Source organism: Myiozetetes cayanensis, unplaced genomic scaffold (assembly GCF_022539395.1).
Source record: "Myiozetetes cayanensis isolate MyiCay16 unplaced genomic scaffold, myiCay2020 scf1, whole genome shotgun sequence".
Lineage (NCBI taxonomy): Eukaryota > Metazoa > Chordata > Aves > Passeriformes > Tyrannidae > Myiozetetes > Myiozetetes cayanensis.
This window is the reverse complement of record NW_026086604.1, coordinates 150,254,451-150,265,372: the sequence shown is the minus strand read 5'-3', so window position 1 is coordinate 150,265,372 and position 10,922 is coordinate 150,254,451. Positions and strand designations below refer to the sequence as shown.

The window sequence follows — 10,922 nt, the reverse complement described above, 5'->3', positions numbered from 1 at the left end:
GAGGGCACTTACGGGGCTATTGTGGGGCTGAGGGGTTGCTTGGGGGGTGGGAGTGATCCCGGAGTCACTTTGGGCATGGTGGGAAGTTGAGGGGGAGCCTGGGGGGAGGAGCATGCAGGGCTGTTTAGGATTTGGGAGCGGTTTGGGGGGCTCCTCAGGGGACTGAGGGTGAATCTGGGGGCTGCCTACGAGGCTGGGTGGGTGTCTCCTGAGGAGGCTGCGGTGGATCTCGGGAGAGCAGGGGTGAATCCTGTGGGCCGCTGGGAGGGGGGATCTTTATGGGGGTGGGAATAAGCACGGGGCACTCCTCAGGGGTGCTTTTGAGGGGCTGCTTTTGGGGCTGTTGGAGGTCAGAGGGGGGTGTCTGAGGGTCTGGGAGCTGCCCTCTCCCCCATGGCAGCCCTGCCGCAGGTGCCGGTGCGGTTCGAGGAGGTGGCGGTGCGGTTCAGCCGGCAGGAGTGGGACACGCTGGACGAGGGACAGCGGGAGCTCTACCGGAGCGTCATGGAAGGCAACTACGAGATGCTGGTGTCCCTGTGTAGGCTGTGCTTGCCCCGGGGAGCTCTCTCGGGGTCACTTTTCTGCCTCTTTGCCTTTCACTGGGATCTCTCCAGCTCTCAAATGATCCTCTCCATTCCCTGTCCCCTCCGGCAGCGGTTGGAGCTTGGCAGGGATGCGCAGGAAGGGTTAGTAAGCACTCGGTGCCTTTTCCTCGTGGAGAACAGGGACACTGAACTCCCTGGGTTGAAATTCCCTCTTTTCAGCACAGGAATTTGCTCTCTGTGTCCATCCAGATCCTTGTGTGGTAGTGAGACAGGCTGTGGAGCTGCAGGAAGCACAGACTCATAGAATCATGGAATTGCTGAGGTTGGAAAAGGCCTCTGAGGTCATCAAGTCCAGCCATTCCCTCAGAACTACCAAGACCACCAAGTCCTCCACCAACCCAAGTCCTCAAGTGGTTTTTCAGGGATGGGGAGAGCAGGCTGTGCTGGGCTGGACAGCCCTTCCCAGGAAGGAATTTTCCCAAATTTGAACTTGAACTTCCAACTGAGGCTGTTTCCTGTCATCCTGCTCCTCCTGTCCCTGTTCCCTGGGAGCAGAGCCCAACTCCTCCTGGCTCCCCCCTCCTGTCAGGGAGTTGCAGAGCCAGAAGGTCCCCCCTGAGCCTCCTTTCCTCCAGGCTGAGCCCCCCAGCTCCCTCAGCTGCTCCTGCTGCTCCAGCCCCTTCCCAGCTCCCTTCCCTTCCCTGCACACGCTCCAGCCCCTCCATGTCCTGTACCTGGAGACCCCAGAACTGCCCCCAGCACTGGAGGTGTCTCAGCAGTGCCAGCACAGGGACAGGCACTGCCCTGGTGCTCCTGATTGAACATTCAGTCAGGAGCCTCAACAATTCCTGTTTTTTGGGGTATTTTCCTATCCCTGAGGTAAATTTTTGGGAGAATGAGGGATTCTGATGCAGGGCTGGAGCAAGGATGGATTTTCTTGCTGTTGTTCCTGGGGGGCTGTCCCAGGCTGCTTTCCATGTTCCCCTGTGAGCTCTGCCTGCTGTTTCCTGTCTGTGTCCGTAACTCCCGTCGCTGTCCTGGTTGGAGAAGTTTCCTGGGCTGGGTCTGGCTCTGTGTTGCCCAGCTGTGGGTGCACCCACAGAGTCCCTGTCCCATCATGTCCCTGATGTCTGTCCTACTCTTGCCCAGACTGTGCCCTGTCCAAGCCTGACCTGCTACTCTGGCTGGAAAGAGAAGAGCTGAGCACGCTGACGGAGCCGGAGCCAGAGGCAGCGGATGTGTCCCCAGAGCCAGCTGGAGGTGTGTGACACTGGGGTTTTTCCATGCCAGGAGCTCCTGGCTGCTCACCAGGACCATGGTTGTCCCTGTCCTCAGCCCCAGTGACTCAGAATCCCAGAATCCCAGAGTGGTTTGGGTTGGAAGAGACCTTAAAGCTCATCTTGTTCCAGCCCCATGCCATGGGCAGGGACAGCTTCCATAGACCAGGTTGCTCCAAGCCCCGTCCAACCTGGCCTTGAACACTCCCAGGGATGGGGAGGTGTCCTGTGATGGCTGTGACAGCCTGTGCTGGGAGAGAACACAGGGAACACACACTGGGACATTGGGATAGCTTGGAACACCCCTGCCCCAGCAGCAGCTGTGTGTGAGGGATCCTGACACCCTGTGGGATGGGATCCTGTGCTGGCTCCTTGGAGCTCCCTGACTCCTGGGAAATCCAAGTGTCCTTGTCCTCTGCAGAGCTGGCCCGCCCAAGCTGCTCCAGAGGGGATGGGGTGCTGGAGGCAAAGACAACAGAGCCTGGTGACGGGAGCTGCAGGGAGCCAGAGGAGAGCGGGAACCTGGCGGAGGAAAGTGGAAAACTGGCAGAGGAAGGTGGGAACCCATCAGAGCAAAGTGGGAAGTCAGCAGAGAAAGGTGGGAAGTGGGCAGAGGAAAGTGGGAGCCCTGCAGTCCCGGAGAACTGCAGCACACGTGAGTGCCTGGCACACTCCACTGCTGCTGCAAGGGGTCCTGGACCCCTGCCCTGCTGTTTCTCACCCACCTGCATTGCTCCTCCTGCCCTCACAGCCCCCGTCCCTCTGGAAGCTGCTGTCCCAGGGGATCTCAGCCAGCTGACCCCGGCCCCTTCCTGCCCACTCTCTGCAGCAGTGGATCAGAACCAGTCTCCATCATCTCCCCTCGCAGCAGGTACTGGGGCAGAACCTTTATCCCTCCTTGGGGCTCTCTCTAGGCCTGGGGCTTCCAGGAAAGGACTCTGGCAGCAAATCCAGTTGCCAGCCTTGAAACCATTTGGGATGGGGCACCACCTGCCTGGACAAGCCCTGATGTGGTTTCAGACTTCCTTGTCCTACCTGGGTGGTGTTCGCCACCTCAAACTGCCCCTGGGGTGTCTGCAGGGGTGGGCTGGGGCTGTTCCTGGCTTTTGCACGGTGCAGGGATCGAGCTGGAAGAGGAGAGCAGGGCTGGGATTTGTGCTGGGTGCTGGCTGGGAACGGGTTGGGAAGTGAGTGAGGGTGGGAGCAAAGCTTTTTGCCGTTCATGCCTCAAAACCATGTGGAAAAGTGATGTTTGGGCTGTGAAAAATTCCCAGCAGACACTGAGGTGGGGATCCCAATGGAGGTGCCACAGGAGGAGGTCACTGTGGAGAAACCAATAGTGCCTGAAACATCCTCAGAGGGTCCGGAAGAGGAGAAGGGTCTGGAACAGGAGGGTGTGGATTCAGGGAATGCTGGCCAAGGTCCAGTGGCCGACGTTCCTGAAGGACCAGGAAAGGTCGATCCTGGCCCAGAAAAGCCAGAGAAGGGCTCCTGCCTGGGCCGGCCGGCAGCCTGCCAGCGAAATGCCACCCGGGAATTCTACTCCTGCCCCATCTGCAGCAAAAACTTCCTGCTGAAGATCAACTTCCTTATCCACCAGCACAGCCACAGCAACTTGGCGCCCTACGTCTGCGTGCACTGCGACCGCCACTTCATGTCCAAGAAGAAAATCAGGCGGCACCTGCGGGCCTGGGCGGCCAGCGGGACGTGCCAGCCCTCGGAGCCGGAGCCGTGTCCCAACCGGACACCGTGTCCAACCTCCCAGCCCCAAACACAGGTGGCCAACGGGCCGTGCCAGCCCCCGGATGCTCAGGTGTGTCCTAGGCAGGTGCTATGCCCGACATCCCAGCCCCAGGCCTCGGTGCCCAAGGGGACCTGCCAGCCCTCGGAGCCCAGGGTGTGTCACAGTCAGACACTGTGCCCAACATCCCAGCCCCAGACCTGGGCAGCCAACGGGACGTGCCAGCCCCTGGATGCACAGGTGTGTCCCAGCCAGGTGCCGTGCCCGACATCCCAGCCTCAAATCTTTGTGGCCAATGGGACCTGCCAGGGCTCAGAGCCAGAGAAGTGTCCCAGCTGGACACCGTGCCCAACGTCCCAGCCCCAAACCTGGGCAGTCAACAGGACCTGCCAGGCCTCAAAGCCGGAGGCGTGTCCCAACCAGGTGCCATGCCCAACATCCCAGCCCCAAACCTGGGCAGTCAACAGGCTGTGCCAGCCCTCGGAGCCGGAGGCGTTTCCCAATCAGACACCGTGCCCACCATCCCAGCCCCAAGCCTGGGTGGCCAATGGGACCTGCCAGGCCTCAAAGCCGGAGGCACGTCCCAGCCACGCACCGTGGCTGACGTCCCAGCCCCAAACCTGGGCAGCCAGTGGGATCTGCCAACCCCTGACTCAGCCAGAGGCGTGTCCCAGTCGAGCGCCGTGCCCGGCCTCTCAGCCCCAAGCCCTGAGCAGGGACTGTGGCGTGGTGTGGGAGAAGCCCAGCCCTGCCAGGTGCCCTCTGTCCCCTGGGAAAATGCTGTACACGTGCAGCGAGTGCCTGGAGAACTTCTCCAGCCAGAGCTTCCTGACGGTGCACCAGCGCCGGCACTCCGGCCGCCACCTCATGCTGTGCCCCTGCTGCAACCAGAGCTTCACCTGCGTCTCCGACTTCGTCCGGCAGCACTGGGCACACACGGGCGTCCGGCCCCACCAGTGCGGCATCTGCCAGAAGACTTTCAAGAGGTTCTCCCACCTCAAGGTGCACCGCAGGATCCACATGCGGCAGAACCGGCCGCTCCCCTGCGCCGCCCCGCTGCCCGTCCCGGCGGGAACCGCGCCAGGAGACCGGGTGGGAAGCCAGGGTGTGACCCCCCAGGGGTGCTGTGCTGCTGCTGGACCTTGAGGGCTCCTCCCGGGAATGGGAGGCTGCTCTTGGACCTCGGGGTGTACTCGCAGGGATGGGAACCTGCTGTGGGACCTTGAGGTGTCCTCCCAGGAATGTAATGTTGCTGGTGGACTTTGAAGTGTCCTCCCAGGAATGGGATGCTGCTTATGGACCTTGAATTGACCTCCCAGGAATGGGATGCTGCTGATGGACCTTGAATTGACCTCCCAGGAATGGGATGCTGCTGATGGACCTTGAATTGACCTCACGGAGATGGGAAGCTGCTTATGGACTTTGAGGTGTCCTCCTGGGCACAGAAAGCTGCTGCTAAACTTTGATGTGTCCTCTCAGGGATGGGAAGCTGCTGTTGGAACTTGAGGTGTCCTGCCAGGAATGGGATGCCACTGCTGAGCCTCAAAGTGACCTCCTGGGAATGGGAGGTCACTGCTGGACCTTGAAGTGACCTTCTGGGGATGGGAAGCTGCTGTGGGCCTTCTTGTCTCCTCCCCTCTCCCTCTATCTCTCTGACTCTCCTACCCCTGGGGTGGAGGGAACCCACCCTGCCCATGCTGGGGGTGCTCCTTGTTTCTGAGCCATGATGGAGCGGGTGGGATGCCAGGAGTGGGTCCCTGTTCTGGAGAGTGCCAATAGATGCTGTAGAAACCAGGATGCTGAACGTTGATTCCTTGGGGGGCTCTGGGAGGGTCCTGCTGGATCTAGTGGGGCACCAGGAATGGCAGAGGGGGTGTCCCAGTGGGATGGGGTGAGGGAAGAGTGAGAATGGAGCACTGGGTAGGGGTGTCATGTGGTGCTGGGGGGCTGCAGCTGCAGTCCCAGTTTGGGATGGGGATGGGGAAGGGGATGGGATGGGGAGTATGGCCAGGCCTTGGGGGGCACTGGAAATGGCAGTGAGGCCTGCCATGAGATGCAGTGAGAGAGTGATGAGGCTGGAGAAGCACTGGGTTTGGGGGAGTCACTGGGCACTGGGGGTTTGGGGGCTGGAGGTGCGGTCCAGGTGTGGGAGTGGGAATGGGATAGGGATGTGGGGGGGATGTGATGGGATGGGATAGGTGGGATGGGATGGGATGGGATGGGATGGATGGAATGGGGTGGGATGGGATGGATGGATGGAATGGGGTGGGATGGGATGGATGGATGGAATGGGGTGGGATGGATGGAATGGGATAGGATGGATGGGATGGGATGGGATGGGATGGATGGAATGGGATGGGATGGGATGGATGGATGGAATGGGGTGGGATGGGATGGGATGGATGGAATGGGGTGGGATGGGATGGATGGGATGGGGTGGGATGGAATGGGGTGGGATGGATGGAATGGGGTGGGATGGGATGGATGGGATGGGATGGGATGGAATGGGATGGGATGGATGGAATGGGGTGGGATGGGATGGATGGAATGGGATGGGATGGAATGGGATAGGATGGGATGGATAAAGTGGGATGGGATGGGATGGATGGAATGGGGTGGGATGGATGGAATGGGATGGGATGAGATGGATGGAATGGGATGGGATGGGATGGATGGAATGGGGTGGGATGGGATGGGATGGGATGGATGGAATGGAATGGGATGGGATGGGATGGGATGGGATGGATAGAGTGGGATGGGATGGGATGGGATGGGATGGGATGGGATGGGATGGGATGGGATGGGATGGATAGAGTGGGATGGGATGGGATGGGATGGGATGGATAGAGTGGGATGGGATGGGATGGGATGGGATGGATGGAATGGGGTGGGATGGGATGGGATGGAATGGGGTGGGATGGGATGGGATGGATGGAATGGGATGGGATGGGATGGAATGGGATGGGATGGGATGGGATAGGATGGGATGGATAAAGTGGGATGGGATGGATAGAGTGGGATGGGATGGGATGGGATGGATGGGATGGGGTGGGATAGGATGGGATGGATGGGGTGGGATGGGATGGGATGGATGGGATGGGATGGATGGATGGAATGGGGTGGGATGGGATGGATGGATGGAATGGGGTGGGATGGGATGGGATGGATGGAATGGGATAGGATAGGATGGGATGGATGGGATGGGGTGGGATGGATGGAATGGGATGGGATGGATGGATGGAATGGGATAGGATGGGATGGATGGATAGAGTGGGATGGGTACGCGGGTGGTCGGGGCGGGGGGCGTGGCCGTGTGGGGTGCGGCGGTGCCGGTGCCGGTGCCGGCAGGGGGCGCTGCGGGCGGGCGGCGCTGAGGGGCGGCCATGGCCTGGCGGGGCCCGGCGCAGCCACCGACGGGACCCCCGCGGGCACCGGGACCGCCCCGCCCGCTGCCCCCGCAGCACCGCCCCGCGTGGGCTCCCGAGGCCTGGCCGGGCGCCGGTGTTGGCGGCGGGGCGGCCCCGGCCATGGCGGCTCCGTGGGCGGCGGCGGAGCGGCGGCTGGAGCGGCTGGAGCGGCGCGTGGCGGGGCTGGAGCGGGCGGTGCGGGCCGGCGGGGCCCGCCTGGCAGCGCTGCTGGGCGACAACGCCCGCCGCCTCCGCCGCCTGCAGAGACAGCTCCGCCGCTGCCGCTGCGGGGCCGGCCGGGCCCCCCGCCCCCGGAACGGCAGCGGGAACGGCCCGGAGCGCACACGGGAGACCGGCACGGGAATGGGGCCCGGCGAACCGGGAACGGCCCGCGCGGTGAGAGGGACGGGGATGGGGTCAGGGAACGGCGACAGGGACGGGGCACGGGGAATGGGGACCAGCACCAGGGAATGGGACCCGGGGAACAGGGACAGACTGACAGTGACTTGGGGAACGGGGATGGAGATGAACCCGAGGGAATGGGAACAGGGATGAGTTCATGGTGACAGGGATGGGGATGGGAATGCGGATGGGAATGAGCCCACGGTGAGTGGTCTGAGGGGAAACACCGGAGCCTCACTGGGATGTCTGGGAATGTCCCTCATGGCACAGCTCCATCTGTAGGAGCTCCGGACCCTGCAGGACTCTCCTGGAGCACCGGTGGGGCTCGGAGGGGGAAGAGGTTGGGATCCCTGTGGTGGAGCCTCCCATGTTTCCAGGTGCCAGTGGCGGGCGAGGGCGAGGCGGCCGTTCTGCCGGAGCAGGAATGGGTGAACACGGACAGCCGGGAGCTCCACGGACTCGCTGTGAAGGGGAATTACGAGGCCACTGTCCCTCTCGTGGAGGATCAGTCAGATCACGTCAGAGGCATCATCATCCCTGGGCTGATCCAGCTCCCGAGCCCTCCCCACACGGAATGTGGGGGGATTCCAGGTAACTTGTCCGGAAGCCGGTGTTCCTGCACCATTTTTTTTTCCTGGGATATGGGCCATACATGGACCACCAGGCAGGGATTTGCTGCAGAGAGTCCTAAGTTTTAGTGCTGATTAATTCTGGGCTAAAATTTTAGAGGCTGAGTGTTGGACAGACACTTCCTGGGAAATCTCGTGCCTGGTTTGACTGACTGTGTCCTGTGTGATCGGATCATCCTGGGAGCCCAGGACACCCCTTTGGCTGAGCCTCACCATCAGCGTTCATCCCATCACTCCCTCCTTCCCAGGGCCTGGAAATGGCAAATCCACGCTGCTGCCACCGGATGAGGACAGGGAGGATCCCGGGATCCCTGAGCTGCCAGAGAAGGGAGTGGTGGTGGGACAGCTTGGTGATGGTGAGTGACAGTGCTGGGGGCTGAGGATGGGCACTAGGGACCCACTTGGACTGGATGGGGTTTATCAGGATGGAAAATGGGAAGCAAGGCTCAGAGAGAGTGGCTCTGGGGCTGGGTGCCTGCAGGTGGATTCTCCCTCCTGCTCCAGGGAGGTTTTGCTTTGACCTTTTTCCCTGGATTCACCCACTTAAACTCCACCATTCCTGGCAGTTCCTTCCAAGATAGAGGACTCCGCAGCTCAGCTTTGCCTTCATTTTCCCTCTGGTTTGGATTCTTTGTGAGGATTGTATTGTCAGTCCTTTGTGTCCACCGTGTCCAGCATGTCCAGGGCAGTGGTGGAGTCCCCATTCCTGGAGGGATTTAAAGCCATGTGGATGTGACACTTGGGGACACGAGTTAGTCGTGGCCTTGGCAGTCCTTGGTTAATGATTTGATTTGGTGATCTCAGAGGGCTTTATAACCTCAATGATTCCATGATTCCACGTCTCTGAGGTCCAACAAGCTGCCCTGAGGTCCCCCTTCTCTTCCCAGTAAAACCTTCCTGCTCCCTTTTGTTCTTTGCCGGTTCCTCTCACCGACAGGTGGTGGGGAAGCTCCTTTCCTGCTCCGGCTCTGGAGCTGTGGGCATGGCAGAACTTCCCTTCCCGGGCACGAACTGCTGTGTCTCCGCAGGTGAGGTGATCGTGATCAAGAAGGAAGAGCAGCAGCTGCCGGAGGACGGGGCCGAGCTCCTGGCTCTGCCCACGGTCCCCGCGGAGAGGCTGGACGAGGAGGTTCCCCTGAGCCAGGAGCAGCCGGTTCCCTGGGAGAGCCACGGCGTGGCTGGGCCCAAGGCGGCCGGGGCGGGACTGGGGGAGTTCTCCCTGGGGGAATTCAAGCCAGTGGTGGTGCCAGTGGAGGCTCATCCCGCCCCGGGGCTGCCCTTCCCCATGGAGCACGCGCTGGGCGCAGGGACGGAGCAGCCGTTCGCCCTTCCGCAGGGAATGCCGCTGGCAGAAGACCCCGGCGCCGAGGGGGCCTCGCCGCAGCCCGGCTGGGAGCAGCACGATCCCTGCGCCGCCGGGGACGATCCCAGGGCGCTCCCGCCGGGCTGGAAGAGCGCCCGGCTGACGCGCAACCTCCTGGCGCGGCAGCAGAGGAAGAGCAACGGCTCCTTCATCTGCTCGTCCTGCGGGAAGAGCCTGGCGCACCACGCGGCGCTGCTGCGGCACCAGCGCCTGCACACGGGCGAGAGGCCCTTCCAGTGCCCGGACTGCGGCAAGAGCTTCAACGAGAAGTCCAACCTCAACAAGCACTACCGGATCCACACCGGGGAGCGGCCCTACCGCTGCCCCTCCTGCGGGCAGGGCTTCGTGCAGAAGCACCACCTGCAGAAGCACCAGCGCATCCACGGGCCGCCGCGGGGCACCTGGCCGGGCCGGCCGGCGCGGGCCAGCGCCGCCGGGGAGCGGCTCTACCGCTGCATCGAGTGCGCCGAGAGCTTCCCCCAGAAAGCGTCGCTGGAGGAGCACCAGCGCCGGCACACCCAGCAACGGCCCTTCCAGTGCCACGGCTGCACCAAGAGCTTCCGGCACCGGCAGTCGCTGAACCACCACCAGAAGGTGCACGCCGTGGCCGGCTCCCCGGCCGGCAGCTTGCCGGGACACAGGCGGGACCTGGAGCCCTGCGAGGCTCTGGGCCAGGACAGTCGGTAGCTGAGGGCTGGAGGAGGGAAGGCAGCTGGTGTCACATCACCATAGGACTTGTGGCACCACCGGGGGCTCCAGGAGGAGGAGGAGGAGGAGGAGGAGGAAGGATGTGCTGCGTGGGCAGGGAAAGGCCCCCAGGGACTGGTCAGGAGGCAGCAGAGGAGGGTCAGTGGCTGGAGCTGAGCCGGGCGGTGCCACTGCCCCGTGGATTCAGTGGCTGTGGGATCCCGGGGAATGGTGGAATTCAGGGTTGTTTGAACACTGCCAGTCTGGAGGGAGGTGGCCTGGGAGTGGTCACTGGCCTGGGGGTGGTTGATGGTCTGGGAGTGGTCAGTGTCCCTGGGATGGTTGGTGGCCCAGGATTAGTCTGGATACACTGAGGGGCCTGGGCCACAGTTGGGATCAGTGGATGAACCAGGAAGAGACTTGGATAAAAGACTCATGGTCTCCTGTTGTGCTCCAGGGGGTGGGCTTGGGACATTGGAGAGGGATGGGGATGGAAAGGGATGGGGATCACCATCTTCCTGGGGTGATGGGGGGAGGAATGTGGAACTGCCTGATGGGAATTTGGAGTGGTCCCACAAGAATCCCCCATGTGGGATCTGGGCACCACGGGACTCCCTGGCAGTGCTGAGCGACACATCCCCCTGCCCACGGCAGCCAGGGCCGCTCCATCCCCTGCCCTTCCCTGCTCCCCTCAGCCGCTCATCCTTCTGCCTGTGGAGGCCTCATCCTTCCAGACTGCTCTTCCAGGGGCTCCGTAGGGATGGAGCTGCCAGCAGTGATTCCAAAAACTCCCCACCCTGGTCAGAGCTCTCCTGACTGATCCCAGTTTCTCCAGCCCCGGCTGTTCCCACAGGCACTGGCACAGCCCCCA

At 62.1% G+C, this 10,922-nt stretch overlaps 1 protein-coding gene across 1 annotated transcript; it reads left to right on the top strand.

Annotated features, from left to right (window-relative positions):
* Positions 1-634: 634 nt before the first annotated feature.
* LOC126651508 (zinc finger protein 628-like) lies at positions 635-10,483 on the top strand. The gene is made up of 9 exons (XM_050337464.1): positions 635-686; positions 1,695-1,805; positions 2,244-2,477; positions 2,574-2,693; positions 3,097-4,697; positions 7,025-7,366; positions 7,750-7,963; positions 8,250-8,357; positions 9,030-10,483. The coding sequence occupies exons 1-9, from the start codon at positions 674-676 to the stop codon at positions 10,049-10,051; spliced, it is 3,765 nt and encodes a 1,254-aa protein (XP_050193421.1). The 5' UTR covers positions 635-673; the 3' UTR covers positions 10,052-10,483.
* The last annotated feature ends 439 nt before the right edge of the window (positions 10,484-10,922 follow it).